This window comes from Lissotriton vulgaris, chromosome 9 (genome assembly GCF_964263255.1).
Source record: "Lissotriton vulgaris chromosome 9, aLisVul1.2, whole genome shotgun sequence".
NCBI classification, from domain to species: Eukaryota; Metazoa; Chordata; class Amphibia; order Caudata; family Salamandridae; genus Lissotriton; species Lissotriton vulgaris.
Window position 1 is genome coordinate 1,126,330,964 of NC_141697.1, and position 17,083 is coordinate 1,126,348,046.

The 17,083-nt window shown below is 40.6% G+C and overlaps 1 protein-coding gene across 1 annotated transcript in view; it reads left to right on the forward strand.

Moving 5' to 3' along the window:
• LOC147692893 (parapinopsin-like) overlaps window positions 1–17,083 on the forward strand; it is a 106,439-nt gene that overhangs the window by 79,092 nt on the left and 10,264 nt on the right. The window contains exon 3 of the mRNA XM_086936855.1: window positions 6,955–7,197. Within this exon, the coding sequence (XP_086792981.1) occupies window positions 6,955–7,197 (243 nt within the window). The remainder of the gene's footprint in view (window positions 1–6,954; window positions 7,198–17,083) is intronic.

Sequence of the window (17,083 nt, forward strand, 5' to 3'; positions counted from 1 at the left end):
ACTGTCATCTAAGAGCTGCATGCAAACTGCAAGGAAAGAATTGGGGCGTTGTGTTTTTTTCCCACAGTATTTGTTGGATACTCAGAAATGCATTGTTATCTCTGTTTTTAAAAGTTTTCTAGTGTTTGTTCTATTTGGAGACTACACAGATTTTACTGATCGAATGGCTTATTAAGTACATTTTGTTTCACCTAAACACTATCATCTGTGTGGAAAGATATGCGTGATAGTCACAAGCGTTCTAATGGAAACGTGGTAAAGGTAAGGCGCGGTTCCCAATGCTTTGTGAAGGCTGTTTCCCAACTGCTGTGCAACTTCTTCTACTCTTAGAGCTGAGATTTTCATGAAAGTCTTATAGTCTGAATTCAGCACCTGAGCGTAATAGGACGGAATGTATGAAGCTCTGTGGTTATAGAGAATACGCAGCTACCTATGTTATGCCATCTATTAATGTAATAACTGCACTTTCACAATTGCTTTATTAACCTTCCTGCTTTCTCAAATTTGCTTGAAAATGCACAATTTTCTTCTCTTTTTTCAAACTTTTTTCGGGGGGGGGGGTAACACCCCCAAACCCCCCTTATGGGGTTCGGGCTCGCTCGCTGCGCTCGCTAGCTACGGTGCACTATGCAACTCAGTTTGGGCCTCACCACTTTCAAATGTCACCAGCCGCTACTGGCAGCTTCTATTATCATCTTCATCTGAAACTTTGGAGAAGGACTTCCTCTAGAAACACCTTTTTTGGCCCTAACTTCCCCGTTCAGTCCTGTGTTCTGGCACAACTTTGTGCCTGAACGCATGATGGACGCGGATGGACCGCAACCAGCACAGCAGCGCATGGTGATCCGCACTTGTATTGATCTCCTCAGACAACGTACTTCAAATGTTCTTGCTGTTTTCAGACTTTTCATTTCCGACTGGTTAAAACACAGTTTACCAACAGGAAAATGCAGAACAGCCCCACCCAGAGATCTATCATGGTCGAGGAGCACATTGAATAACTTCAAAGGTATTTTAGCGTAACCTCTGGATATGCTTGCAGCTTCCAAGTTAGTGAAATAAATTTTCCAAACATTTAATTTAAGAACATCGGGGTTTGAAGCAGTTCTGAGGTGTTTGCAAGCCTATGGAAAAGTGTATTGTTCACAACACTGGCGGCAAGGAGAAATATGTATTTTGCCACAACAGAAATAGTATCTGTTGCGCGCTATCCCAGAAGGAAAACATCCATTATAAATCCTGTGCCACAAAATTACTTTTAAATGTTGTGCTTTGACACTGTATATCCACTGTCAGTGAACACAGCATCAGAATCAACTATATGTAAAAGGACCCCCTGAATCTGCTAGAAGTTCCTAGGACAGGGAAACAATTCTTATAATAAGAACATTCCTAGGCAACTAGAAACCTGGCTAAAATCAGGTCTTTTACATATGAATTGATGAACACAGACTCAGTGTACTATCCAAAGACGATTAATTACAATTCATTTTATTCATGCAAATTTTTTTAAAAAGGTACAACAGTACCATTCATAATGACATAACAGTGACATGACAACCAATAAAACAATATATATATAGAAATTCCAAAACGGACTGCCCCACCACAGGGACAAGGAAGGATATTCTGACAGGCGTTCCGTTGGTGAATTAACACCAGAGATGATAGGGCGGCCAGGTGGAAACCCCGTACATATGGGTTCTTTAAATCATGTCCTTTGTATACACAATATAGATGTTCTCTTGTTTTTCCTGATAATGTTTGTCAGCCCTCTCCTTTACCTGCAAATTACTACCCTTTGGAGTAGAATATGGCACTAAAATCTATCTGCTTTTCATAGAAACTGTATTAAGTTGCTTGTACGAAATATAGTGGTATAATATGAATTTCTCTACACTGTATTATAAGAGTTAAACACACAGCGAGGATGGGTTAAAGTTTCGAATATTGATGTAGCTTTCCATTTGATATGAACATCAATTCTTTCTTTGTATCTACATGGCAGCACAACGTGCAATTGGAAATTATTTTTTAGATTCCCTTTCTCATTGTCTCCCTCCACCCAGGTCCTATACTCCTTCCTTGTCCCTGTGGTGGGGCAGTCCGTTTTGGAATTTCTAATACAACTTTTACCGTTCCAACATGGCCGCTGTCTCTACTCGTCGTAACTGACATTAACGCTGGTCATGTCGCATCACTTTGTCTTCTTTTTTCACCTCCGGTTAGTCCGTAAGAATTAAGATTGTCAAATTACAATCTAACTCTTAGGTCGTGATACACAACATTTAGTATCTACTATACACACTAGCCACACATAATCGGCCCTTTTGTCTACACTTCAAGATGGCAGCCGTTATAGACTTTACCCTGCAGGACAGGTTGCGGTGTCCTTTTTTCCCTGGTTACATACACACAGGTGTTTCTAATTTTTCTATTCCCAGGTGTATATATAGGAACGTTACCCATGGCCCCACACCACCAGGTGCTATACGGACTGGAGGAACGTCTATTTCCCGAGGAGACTGATCGAGCACTCTCCGTGCTCCCGCGGTAAGCGCACATGCTAATTAGGCGATCCCGAGAACAACTTATGGCCCAGGGTAACTTGAGGGATGCGATTTTATTAGATTTGGTACTTTATTTCCATAACCGACCTACGTAGACTCTTATTCTGCCAGCTGTCGCGCTCATTTTTCGAAATAACGTCTTCGAGATTAAATCGCTATATTCATCCGCTGGCTTGCCCTGCCCATACGTGAGAGGGTGCTTATATACGGAATTCTTGGGGAATCGCAGTCATACGCTACTTAATTGATATTTAGTCACTCTTGTCATACAACCGGCAAGTTAACATTATTCCACGCTGATAATCAGGGGGACTGTAACAGGATCACCTTAGGACCGGATTTAGGACCACTCATAATGTATGCTTAAGACGCACGGCTTGAGTACTTTGCAAAAGCAATGGTACATTATGCTGGCACAACAAGGCTGTCTCCTATCCATATGGATTATCCCCCTGAGCCCCCTCTTGTTTACTCCAGTTACTTAACCCTGTTCCTCGTCTTCCATAGAATCGGCTGTGGCCAGAGGGAACGTTCCCGGTTTCAACTGAAAATGCCGATCTGACTTACTACTTTGGATACCAGGTAAAAAAGTCCTTCCTCCTTGTGCCTGGCCCTATGAATTGAAGATTTATTAAAGGCCAGTTTACTTTTAAATATACCTATCTTTTCTATCTTAGGCTTCAAGGGGCACATCACTTTGAAGCTGCCCAGTCTGCAGATAGAAGTTGTTTTGACCCTCGAGACGATTAGGGGTAAGCACTTCCAGAATGGGAATGCTTTCTTTGACTGGGAACTATTAGGGGTCCCCCTAGGGGAGATTGGGTAGATTACGACCAATTCATATAATATGTTGTATAAACACCATTTGAATTTCAATACTGTCAGTTTTTGGAATAGGACAGTGTCTATTATTGCCTGTTTTGTCTCTCTTTTTCTGACTGGGTCCAAGGTCGGCACACAACTTTGATTGTGCTATATGCACACATACCTCTCGATCGTTTGGATCAATAGGGGAAAGCTTGTTTGCTGGGAAGTGTATTGGTCAAAGGATTTATATACTCATATTGATATTCATATGTTGTTGTTCTTTCTCTCTTTGATACTTTGTTCACAGTCTTCACTACAGCCTTTCCTTCAATATCCTTGACCAGGGATCTTGTCTCCTTCGAAAAAGTGATCAGATATATTTTACCACATCTATTCAGTTGTGAGTGATGTTTTCTACTTTCTTGTTATAGTTTCCATTCCTGGCCGCCTTTATATTAAAAGGAGGAGAGCGTTATCAGGTCATGGAGGACATATGTTTAATTTAAGTTGTTTTTTATACACATATTTTTCTTTTTTTATACACATAGTTTTATATATTTCCCTGTCTAACATAGATTGGTACGGACGATATCATTCCCAGCAACTAATCCAACTGCCATTTGCCTTACATGACCGGCTGCTTTACCTATATTTATCTTTTACGGTAGGTCCTCACATCACCTCTTCCTAATTTCCTTCACGTTACGTAGTGCTGCCATCCAATTTATTTTAGAAATTCACCCTCCTCCCTGTTGATAATAATAATAATAATAATAATAATAATAATAATAATAAAAATAAAATTGCAGATAGACATCAGTTATGAATGCCACTTTGTATGTGATTCTCTGCTTTCCTTGAATTTTATACAAATGCCCTCTTTTCATTACATTTTTTCCTTCACTTCGCATGGTCTAATGAGGAATGAACTGAGATTAATTCAACTGTATGTGTAAATTCTTGTTTTGTTTTTTAAAGAATATGGTTCTGTATTTGGGGAGCCTGTGGCTCAAGGGTCTGTTATCAAAAGCACCAAATGTATGTTTTGATAGAATCGAACCTTTGTAATGCCAGTAATTCCTGGTCTTTTTTAGTTTGTGACTATTACTGCTCGGCTGAGCAGACTAATACGTGATGATTTTAATTGTATGTTTGTATGTTTTGTTTTATCATTATACAGCCCTGAAGAAGTCCCGCCTGGGACGAAGCGCGTCGGCTGTTCTTGAACATAAATGGAACAATAAAGTGGATTTTTTTCAAAAAATTGGACATTACTTGTATCGTCTTTGTAATAAGTTTGTGATACATATTGTTCACAAATTCAATATGTGGTGCATCTGAGCTTACGTATGAGACATTGAAAGTTGTATGTAGACTCAGGCAATATATTTGAATGGGCTTACAATTGGGGAACCGATCACCAGCAGCGGGGCAGAATTACCAGAGCGGCAAGATGCCATGAAGGGCCACTCAGAATGAGGCCTTAAATGGGAAGATGATTAGCCAAATTGTTCTACCAATTAACCGCATCGCTGCTGCCGTTATTTTTGCGCTGTGCGGCTGTTTTCGAATAACCGCGTTACATGACGAGCTCAGCTCGTCATCCGCACACGTCACCCGTGGCTGATGACGAGCTGAGCTCGTCATCAGCATCGAAGGGGTTAATGGTAGAGCAATTAGCTTGTCCGAAATATACATGACCCCTTTAGTTTTCACCTTTTTGTGGTTGGATTTAATTAGCATCTGCACATTCCTTACAGACATATTCACCCATTTAAACATCAATGAGGGGCATATTGAATCAACCCTTAAGCTTAATTTTTGGTAATAAAAATAATAATTATTATTTTAAATATGAACTCAATGTGATACAGAATGATCATGTTGATCCTAATTGGATAACTTATTTCTCTTTGACGTTAAATATATAACTGCAACTTCTACTGATGCCATGTGGATGCAGGTAGCAGAGGTGTGAAGTGCTTCTACAAGGTGATTGTTGTCTAAAGGATATTGGTACTGCATGAGTCCCACTCAACATTCCTTGCAGGGGGGCTAAGGATTGTTACACGACTTGTAAAACAGAGGGGCGTAACACAGGCCCCCGCAGTCCCTGAGGTGCGGGGGGGCGCCAAGCTCCAGGGGGCCCCCTCGGCACTTCACTCCGGCCAGAGAGCTCCTGATTGAGCCTGGAGGGGGCCCCTCTACGTACCGTGCAGGGAGCCCCCCCCCCTCAATTTTTGTTATGCCAGTGGCACATGAAACTCTCTTCCTTTAGAAGTCTGTCTCTGCCCAGATTTTCATCCAGATGGTGAGTTACTAGTTCAGGTAACCTTATTTCTCTCTACTGACCTAGTGGTTCAAGTTCTTTAACTGTCAAATAGCAAAACCATATTTTTTATGTATCCTTAAATGTAATAAATAAAAACTCAACTAATTGTCTGCTTTTCACCAACATTCTACATTTTTAAATATTTTCTTTAAAAATTGGTTTTAATGTTGTTGATATCTTTAGCCTTATAGCAGTACTGAAACACTGAATACATATCTTAAGGCCCGATTTAGAGTTTCAAAAACAGAATACTCCATTACAAACATGACAGAGAACCTGTCTGCCAAAACCTTGGTCTGTACATCTAATTGCGAGAAAGGTGCACTTAATTATCTGTCGACAGAACCCCCTTTGGCTCGGTCAACTGTATACTTCCTCCAAAGGCAGGCTACAGTAGTGGCCGTTGGAGGAAGGATATTACACCCTTGTCAGGATGGATGGTGCAATGCTTTTTCATGTCCATAGATGCCTGTTGGTGAGAGACAGCTAAAAACCCTGAAAGAAATCTTCCATGGTGTGGTGTTCATTAGTTGTTTGTTCTTCAAAAAACAAACTCTTATTTTGGGATTTTGTTCTTTTAAAACAAGAAACTTTTGAAAAGTCTGTCAAACCTTCCCTATATTGACAAGAACTACCATAACAGTGCTTACTGTTAATATAGAGAGATGTCCATGGGGCAAGTGGACATCTCTATATTTGGTGGGTGGAGTTTCTTTAGAATGGAAGTGGTAATGCCCTCTGCTAACCTGATGGAGTAACCTCCATCCGCCACCCTCTAAATTGGCTCTGTATTATATTCCTACAACAGTGCAGATTCACTCAATATATATCTTATTTTAAAATCAAGTATATTATCAAAAACCTTTTATTTTTTAATTCATTTTAATGAAGGAATTATGTCATATGAGGAGATTTCAAATATGTAAGAAGGTTTAAATGAGAGTGAACATTATATGATGAATCAAAACATATTATCAATGACAAGATCTCACACACTTAACTCTTCCCCATAGATGTGAGTGCATCTGCTAATTCTTATGTTTCACAGTGTTACAGTCCAGCAAGTGAGTTGAAATATATTTTATATGGTACGAGAATATTCCCTTTGGTTTTTCAATCTGCGTCAACAGCCTCAAACATCCAATGTAGATAGTGGTTTGAAATGTTATCTAATAATTATTATCCTTCCTTATCACAATGTTACTTAAATGTAATCCCTCATATAAATGTCTTTCTTTCCATCAGGTTGCCAAACTAGGGGTAGCACAAGGAGGTACAACTCACAAAGCTGAATCCCAGGTTTCACGGATGGTTCTTGCAATGATAATTGCCTTCTTGATTTGCTGGCTTCCGTATGCCGCTTTCGCAATGACTGTGGTAGCCAATCCTGGAATTTACATTGATCCTATTCTAGCTACAGTTCCCATGTACCTAACAAAAACCATCACTGTCTACAACCCTATCATTTACATCTTCATGAACAGACAGGTAACTATAATCATCTTTTATTATTGTTCTTAAGCTTGTTGTGTCTGCATTCGACAAAACAAGACCTACAGTGTCATCACTGGAGCTGTCACAGGTATCTGCCTGAAGTACTATTCCACAAAGTCCAAAATTTGGTGCAGTTAAGTCTGCTCCTGTGATCACCTCTGTGTCAATGCCTACACTCTCCTAAAACTATGTTGATTTAGCTCCTAAGTTGAGCATAATTTATTTAAGTTTTTAAGACAGATGTAGGGAAAAAGCTAGAACTTCCTTATAACAATTTCAACCTTAAAGTTCACAGAAGGCCAATGAAACACGTAGGCAGAAATATAAATTAAAAACAATATCTCCTCTTCTAGCACTTGCTATAACATTCAGTGGATGTAGCCTTAACTTCTAGTCTGTTACTTTATATTTAAGTATAGGAATAGCCGCCCACTCCCTTGTGAACAAGGCGTATCACTCTAACAAAGCATATGTTCTCAAATATGGAAGGATTCACCTAATTTTTCCATTGCAAGGTTAACGTATTCCACGTCATCAACTATCATCAGTCTGTATTTCTCAATTTTAACCTTAAAAGGGAATTTGCAGAGCGCTTTGTCTATAAATTATTTGCTGTAACAAACATTTCTTATGCTCACCAAAATGTATTCTGCAAATATTTGCAAACAATCAAAATAAAAACATTTTCACTTTACTCATATAAGCAGTCATTGTTTTCTGATCCAAAGCGTGGCACATCGTCCAGTGTTTACTGGTCTAACAGATATAACTGCAGCCTCTGTCCTCCTATAACTCTATAACTGCTACATTGATATTATTATGTTATTTATATGAGCAGCGAGTCTTATTGTTTTATAGGATAAGAGTAGATGTACTTTCACATAGTAAGGACAGCTTTACCCAAAGTACATACATTGAAAATCAATTTTTCAATTCCAGTTCTTTGTTAAAAAAGTAGAATTAAAATATGCTAATGTTCACGATGAAAACTGAGCTAGCAGCTGACAAGGCAACATTTGGACAAAGTGCAAAACCAGGAGTTGAGCACTGCATTCGTGGCTCATTATTGGATTCCCATTGATTATAATGGAACAATATTTCCTGAAAGCTTTTTATTAATATTGGTTATCTATTGGATTTTCATGTAACCTTCCTTAACCACTGAATAATAGTAATGTCTTTGTTCTCATCGCTAGTTAACTGTGTATCCATTTTCTTCTTTCCATCTTACTTTGTTGTTGGAGTGATTAACTTGTTAATCACTACAACCAAAAATATTTTCCCGTGAGGAATGTGTTGTAGCTTGGTTCAACCTTCTAAATGTCAGCCAAGGTTGAACTACTTTTTTGCAGTCTGGTTTCACAGCGCAGCTGTCACAAGACAATTATGTTATCATCACTAGAGAGGGGCGTTGGCTCCGCCTAGATGTTGGGAGCCAGAAGTACATGTTTTGATTGGGCCAAGGTTGTGTGCTTCCATAAAGAGTGCTTGCCCTTCAAGGCAGCTGTGATTATTTTACTTATCCAGCTGCCCGAGTTTGAACCTACATGGTCACACACATGACATTGGAATGCTATTAAAGCATCTTAGGTAACTAGAAAATGTGTTTTTCTCTGGCAACAGCACAGATAAGAGGAGTGTAGTCATTACCCTAAACACATTTTTAGGTTTGGACTAATGGTGCAACAGTCACCTGAACTTTTAAACTACACCAATATTATTCTACAGTTCTTTGTTTCCACAGAAATACATATATTTACCCATGCTATAAACGTGTAAAGTTTCACATTGCCATACAACATTCCTTTAAGTCAGACCTATTGGCATTGCCAATGCTAGTTTCCTATTTTACAGTTTTATATAGCTCTGTCTTTGTCTTGAGAACCTGACCTTTTTACATGAGAACTATTAGGCACAGAATGGTTAAGTGACTTGCCCAGAATCACAGGATGTTAGACTCAGCTTGGTTCCCCAGTCTCAAACTCGGCGCCTTTGACTGCTAAGCCCCTTCTTCCCTCTCAATTTCCATTGGACTCATGGGAATCCCCAGCTTGACCAGTTTGCCACAATGAGCAAGTGGAAATATTCTGATTTAATGTGAGTTCATATAGACTTCATCTGTAGCAACTTACTGCTTCAGATCTTTACAAACAAATATTTGTTTCTAAACCAATACACTAGAGCCTTGAATTCATAGCTGTAAAAGGAGACTCCAATAGATTATGTAGTTAAATTCCTTTGGGTGATTCTCAAGGAGGTCAGTCCTTACTCTAAGGCCAAAAGCTAGGGGGACTGAGGGCTTGGGAGTGAAAAAAGGATCAAGATTTCAGAATGTAACACAATTAGCTGCAAAAATATATGTGTTTGTGACACTCCTAAGGCTTACTTATGAGTGCTCCTGACTTATTCCTGCATTCCAGGAAAAAGTCATTGTGCCCCTAGGTTACTCATTGAATTATGGAGTAAGTATGAAGTACCTATACAGTAATATTATTGAGACCCATCTTGCAAAATATAGGGAATACCCTTTATCATTCAAAAACATATTTATTGTAATTACTATTAAAATCCTGTTTCTTCAAATAGACAAAAATTCATTAGATACATTACAAACATTAAGACCCCATGTAAATTTAACTGAGCAGACAAACCCATCACCCTCAAATATCATTAAAAACGTGGCTGAGAGAGCTCCAAAACATGTGATATAGTATCCTCTTGTTAATGTCCTTCCCAAATTCACAGTAAATGCTATGCAGCCCTGCTTCATAAAATTATATATATATATATATATATATATATATATATATATATATATATATATATATATATATATATATATATTCAATGAAAAAAACGAAGTTTACAGGGCCATTATAGTTAGGAAATGAAATAAATAAAACCTTAGAAATTCACAGATAAAAGAAAAGGTTACAGGGACGTTATAGTTAGGCCCTGGTTTCACTAGTACAAAACTAGTGAAAATCAGCAGCTATAGTTAGTGAGCTAACTATAACTCACGCCACACAATGTCCTGCTTGTGGCCTCACATATTACATCACTCATGGCATGGTCAGCGACATCACTGATGACATCTCAAATGACATCACTGATGACATCATCCACAGAATCTCTGATGCACCCACTCACACACCATATAACCTTTCATACACCCACTCTAACTTCCCCACTGCCATTCTCAAACCCATTCACACACCCATACCAGTACTTACACAGTTACTTACTGATTCATACATCAAAACACACATCCACTCCCTCACCCACATAGCCACTCATACACCCACCCACTAATACAGCCACTGACCTGACATATAAACTCATACCCATGGGCCTCCGCTCTAATTTCATTTTAGCCCCAGGGAGCAGGCAGTCCCCAGGACTGCAGGAGGGGCGTGTGGCCCCCCACTTTAATGGTTTATGTTGCCCTGGGGAGGTAGCACCCCCTGCTTTAACATAAGCTTTTGCCCTGGGGAGGTGGCGGTCCCCAGGGCATAGGGTTGCTGAACAGGCAGCCCCCACTTCTCAAATAAAAAAAGCCCTGAAGAGGTAGTGGTCCCTGGGGCATATTAAGCCCCCCTCCTTTATTTGCACACTGCCCCTGGGACCTATCCCACCTATGGGCAAATTAATAACCAAGCGCAGAAATCAGTGCTTCCTTATTTAAAAAGGTTTCGGTGGGATTCATGGGTCCAGCATGACTATTTATACAACAGGAAACTGTTAATTTCTTTAAATAACTCCGAAACTACTGAACAGATGTATACTATTTAACAAAAAGCACTCTTTCTGGGCCAACATCTACCTAAAGGAAGTAATCACAGCGCATTCAGGACTTGTAAATGACTCACAACATCTTCTATGAAGTCGTTGATAATATCTCTGCATCATTTGAGACAACATTATTGATGAGCATGTAAAATTCTTTATTGTGTAGTTAATAAAAGCCATTACAATATAAGATGCAACATTGATTTAAGATGGATCAAAGAAAGCACATTCTTATAGAATAATAAAACAAACATTGATTTAAAAGGTAAACATAATAGTGGTACTGATAAAAAAATTGTAAGTGTTAATTCAAATTCTATAAAATGCAGGTTAAAAAGTTCGGGAAGATCAAATTTGTAGTAGGTCTTGACACAATTTCTGGGTTTTTTCAAAATTGATAACATATTTAATTGTTCGACAGATAAATTGAGGGTCCGCTGAGTCCAACACTTGGACTATGGCTGAGCGGCATGTGTGGGTTCCTAGTTTGTTGAATTTTGCCTTGAGCAGGTGCCGACGTTCACTGTCTAGTTGCGGGCAAATGCAGATCAGATGAATGAGATCTTGTACCGCAGCGCCACATAAGTTACACTCCTTTGAGCCTGGTGTCCTCCAGCCCGGTTGGTCAGCATTTGTAGGCAAATTACCCATTCGTAGGGTTAGGTATTTGGATTTCAGATGTGAGGAAAAGGCTAGCCCTAGATAGGGTGCCGGGGCCAGCTTCTTATATGATTGGATTATCATCCAGGAGTGTGAGCGTTGTCTCAGGATTGTTTTATTATCAATCAACGAGTGCCAATTAGCTGCCTGTTTTGCAGCCTGTTTGAATGAAGACACTGGTAACTGCTTTTGCCACAATGACGCCAGCGCTGTGATTTCTAGGGAGGATTTTAAATACTTTGCGTGCTGGGAGTTTGGGTTGCTTTGCATGGCTTCCCAGATAGCAAGGTTAATTTGTACCTCACGGTTTAGCCACACATTGTACCAGAATCTAACTGTGTCGTATTTTTTTGCAATGTTTGACACTTCAATCCAAATTCAAGCCGAACCTGGGCGGGTGAGGTGTCGCATGGCAATCTGAATATGCGTTTATACACCCTTGTTTGGATTTTGTCCAAGAGCGGCGCGCTCTTTCCACAATGTACCACACTGCCATAAGATATTGTTGGAAGTAGCTTGGCTTTGATGACTGTTAAAAGGGGGGTGAACAGGGGGCCCTTAAGCGATTTAGATAAACTGCTGAATGCATGGTGTACCGCTGTCCCTTTCTTCTCAATGTCATTGAAGTGTGCGGAGAAGGTGAACCGTGTATCCAAGTATATTCCCAAGTACTTATAATTATCCACTACTTCCAATTTGTTATTGTCCATTGTATAATTCAGTACTTTTGTAAGACGGTGAGTTATAATCATGACCTTTGTTTTCGTGGTATTTATTTGCAGAATGTTCTGTTTGGTGTATTCAGCCAGTTCGTTTATGAGACGTTGCAATCCTATTTTCGTCTGACTAAGGAGAACAACGTCATCAGCGTAGGAGAGATGCGTAAGGGGCATTATTCCTAAGCGTGGGGGGTGTGCATTGGTCCCATCAAGCCTTGGTGTCAACTCGGCCATGAATAAGTTAAACAGATGGGGGGGCCAGGACACAGCCTTGTTTTAGACCATCACAGGTGCCGATCTTCCTCGTCAGCCGATTGCCATTATCAATCTTTACCTGCATCCAGGTGTTGGTGTATAGGTCCATTATTAGGTTTAAGATCGCATCCGGCAGGCCCTGCTGCTTCAATTTTGCCCAGAGTAATTGTCGGCGGACACGGTCAAAAGCCGCCTTAAAGTCCACGAAGCATAAGTGTAGTACTTGATGATTTTGAAGGCTTTTTTCGGCAATCAGGCTTATCGCTACGGCGTTTGCCATGGTACCTATGCCACGGCGGAACCCTGACTGGTTTACAGGTATTTTGTTGTTATTGTCAGACCATTTTGTAAGGTCGGCTAATACCAATGAGGCATAATACTTTGCCTCTGCGTCAATGAGCGCTATCAGGCGGTAATTTACAGGATTTTTTCGGTCACCACCTTTGTAGATTGGGTTGATGATCGCCCCTCGCCAGCTTTCCGGAATCCGACCACCGATGTTTATTATCCGAAACAATTTGTAAAAGTTGCTGGCCCAGAAGTAAGGATCCTCCTTGTAAATTGCCTGAGGAACGCCGTTCGGTCCTGGTGCACTATCTGTCCTGCTTTTCTTTATTATTTGTAGTATGTCTGCTTCCTCATGTGGTTCGGAATCTTGCTGATTGATGTTAATAAGATCAAGCGCTATTGTATCTGCATTGGATCTTTGAAATGCTGAAATTTCTGTTAGCGAAGGAGATTTCATAGGATTTATTGAGAAGGTATCAACTAGATGCTGTGTCCATGCCTTTTCAGTAATGCAGGTCATGCATATAGGGCTAGATGATCTGTTGAGTGTATTTACTTGAGACCAAAATGCTCTGGAATCAGATTTTTTTGCATTATGCATTATTTTTGTCCAAAAATCAGTGACCTCGTGTTTTTTTTCGATCCAAATTTGTTTTTTATAAAGTTTATTTATGTAACGTACGTCCTGCCATGCCATGGATTGTGAACTGTGACCTTGTGCTCTCCTCACGGACTGTCGCAAGCGCCTTCTTAAAGAGAGTGTTGCATGGCTGAAATGGCTAATGTTCTTTGCCTTATGCCTTGTATTGACATGGAGTTTGGTCTCTGGTAATTTATCCACAAAGGCAACCCACGTTTCCATGGCTAGTTCATTTTCTAGGGTAAGCTTATGCAGCAAATTCTTTGCATCTTGGGCTATTTGCGGGAGTGTGGCACTTGTCCACTTTAACCATTTCAAGTTTGTCGTTGAAGTGTCCCCTGCTAGTTTTGGTGCATTTAGGTGTTTTGAAGGTGTTAGTTTAATTTCAATATGCTGGGCCAAATGATCACTATCTGGAAAGCATATAATTTGGAACTTTTTAATTAATCCCAAGAGTGGAAGGGAGACAACGGTGTAATCCAGAATTGTCGATGAGCTAGGACCGATGTAAGTGCTGTTCGGGGGTCTGTCCTGGCTTGTTCTCCCATTTAACACTCGTAGTCCTTGTTGTTCGAGCTCCCACAACAACTGTCGTCCCGTTTTGTCCAATCTCTTCGCGTGCGGGATATCCTGTGTTTCGACAGCCCAGTATTCATTAGCTGTAATGATATTTTCTTCATCCTCATGAGGGTGTAGTAGATTGGCATTGATATCACCTGTGAGTATTATTTCCCATGTTGGCTCTTCTAGGCGGAATTTTGTTATTACACCACTGAGTTTCTTGAATAACTCTTGTTTAACCTTAGATTTTGGGTGGGCGTAGATATTAATAAGAATAACAGTTCTGATACCAACCAGGGATCCCATTTCTAGTTTAATTATTTGCATATCTGAAGTGGATGCTGGTATCTGAGAGGACTTGATGTTTAGTGCTGTGGAGATATAGACTGAAAGACCCCCCTTTGCTCGGCCATAGTTTTGGGTTCGAGTGGCACTAACATGGAATCCTATCCTGCCCGGGACATCAACTATAGATGTTAGCCATGTTTCCTGTAGTGCAATGATGTCATAGGTATCCCATGAGTCCGTTTTATTTTTATCACTTACGATGTTTTTTGCTCCCGCGATATTCCAGGATAGAATTTTTACTGGGTTTTGATCCAAGTGGGTGCCCTGAGTATTATTTCAAGCCTCTCGTGTTCCATGGAATAATCGGAATTGAACTTCGGGCTTCCGATTTTCCGCGCCCCTGGCACCTTGCAATACAGAGTATGTGATTCTTTTTGCCACTTGACTGTTTGCTCTTGTACGGTATTTCATCAAGAGAGGGGACGGGTAACCTGGTGTTACCTCTGCTTTCAGGGTGATCCCCCACTCATCAAATTTAGTGGTTTCATTGAGTAATTTCGTGACTGTTTCGCTATTCCTCCAGGTTGTTAAAGTGCCGTCCTGCATTGAGTAGTTGTCTGAGTTTACAAATTCTATTGATAATAAATCATCAGTTGTTAGATGGCTGAGACTAGGAATTACAGATGTCAAGTGTAGGATGTTTCCTCTATTTAGGTAGTCTTGTGGGCCTTGTGGTTTATAATTTGGAATGAAGAGGAGCCCTCCATTTATGTTCGTTTTTTTTCCTTGCATTACCACGTTTGACCCATGTCTCGATATGTTCATTCTTTCTTTATCCTTTGCTTCGTTGGGTGAATTATTCGTATTGTGCTTGTTAACCTCCCTCCCTGTGTATATGGGGGGGTCGGTTGCGTGGGTAGGTAAGTTAGGTGCTTCTTTTACCAGGCAATGCAACCCATGGATTAATGCATGCTCATTGATGGTGGTTGCTTGCAGTGATCCTGTCCTTATTCCTAAATCCGGCCCACCATCTGTTTGGAGTCTATCTAGGTCTGTTGTTACTCTGAGTGGTAGATATTCTTGCAGACTTTTGTCAGCTATCACTGTGACTTGCCTCTGTGTTTTAACGTCCCTTCTGGAGGTTGTTGTTACAGGACTTAATGTTGTGTGCAGGGGGAGGGATACTTTTTGTGTGTTTTTGTCAGCTTTAGCAATAGCCTCCCTTGTGAAGGGAGGCTATTGCTAAAGCTGACAGTAGTGTGGCTCACTGGTTAGAGGCGGCAGACCCGAGAGCAGAGGACGGCCCGGGACCAGGGTTCGATTCCCGGCGCGGCAGGTTTCTGGACCAGGGTCAGCGGACTCGATAATTCTCTCGCCTCGGTGCCCACTCTGATCAGCGATCACACTCGGCAACTCTGGGCATTAGCTTGCCTCATCTTCACTAACGGCCCCACCAGACCGCCGGGGATGCCTGGTCTCACCCTGGAGATACCCATTAAGGGACCATCTCTCAGGGAAGCCAGGAAGGGTTTCGCAGCGGTCGAAGCGCCTTGGGACCCTACGGGTAAGTAGTGCGCTATATAAATGCCTATACATTTACATTTACATTTACATGTACATTTACTTGTGTGCCACTTCTTCGCCATTGCAATTGAGGTCTGCTCCTGGACTATTATGATCTGTGCCTTGTCTGATTGAGATATATCGACTGATGGTTTTAATTTTGTCCCACTGTTTTTAAGATGGCCCTTTGGGCTCCGCGTGTTTCTGTTCATTTGAGTGGGTTCAGCGTCCACACTCTCTAGGCTCCAGTCTGCACAACTTTTTTCCATAGAGGGGGTTGAGAGTTCATCATCGTTGCATTCCTCTATGGACATTAGTGCATTTGATGTCGGCACCTGGGGTCTTACATTACAGTTGGGTACCAGTACAGTTGGCTGTTGTACTTCATTTCTTGGGGTCTTGCTCATAGTATTTGACTTATATTCCCCCTTATATGTTTTAGTTTCAAGATTCGTTAGGGTTTTGGGAGATTAAAAATTGGGTAATTGATCAAGGCCTGCTTATTGGCGGGTCTTCTGCTCAATTGTTGGTTTCTGGTTTTTCTTGCACGTTTTTTTTGTCTTTTAGTTAAAACTTGTTCCTGATTATTTGTGGCATTTATCTTATCTGCTTTTGTTTGTTCTTTTGCTGTCGGATGTTGACGATTGTTAATCTGGTCCTGGGATATGTTCTGTTCTTCTGATGGTTCTCCAGATTTTGTTTTTGTTGCCTTACTCTGCTGAGTGTTTGTATCTGCCACTTGTTGTAAAGTTTCTATTTCTATCAAGGTGTTTTCACTCCTCACATCTGAATTAAGTGTGGCAAGATTAGGTATGGTTTTATGCTGGTCTCTTTCTTCCAATAGATGGTTGGAGCCAAGATTTGTACGTCTGCATTCCTGCAAGATACTTTTGAGGATTGACGGGAGGTCCCTTAGTTTTTCAAGTATGGGACTACATGTACAGTTTGGGGAAAGAACCCGGTGGGTATTACGATTCTGAAGGGATTCAAATGTGGTTGCCATGGCATCGAGCTTTTTATTGATATCATAAATATACTCAGCGATTATGCTCATGAGATTGATTTGGATGTCGAGTTTATCCGACTGCATGTTCAGCATTTTAATTGATGTTTCTAG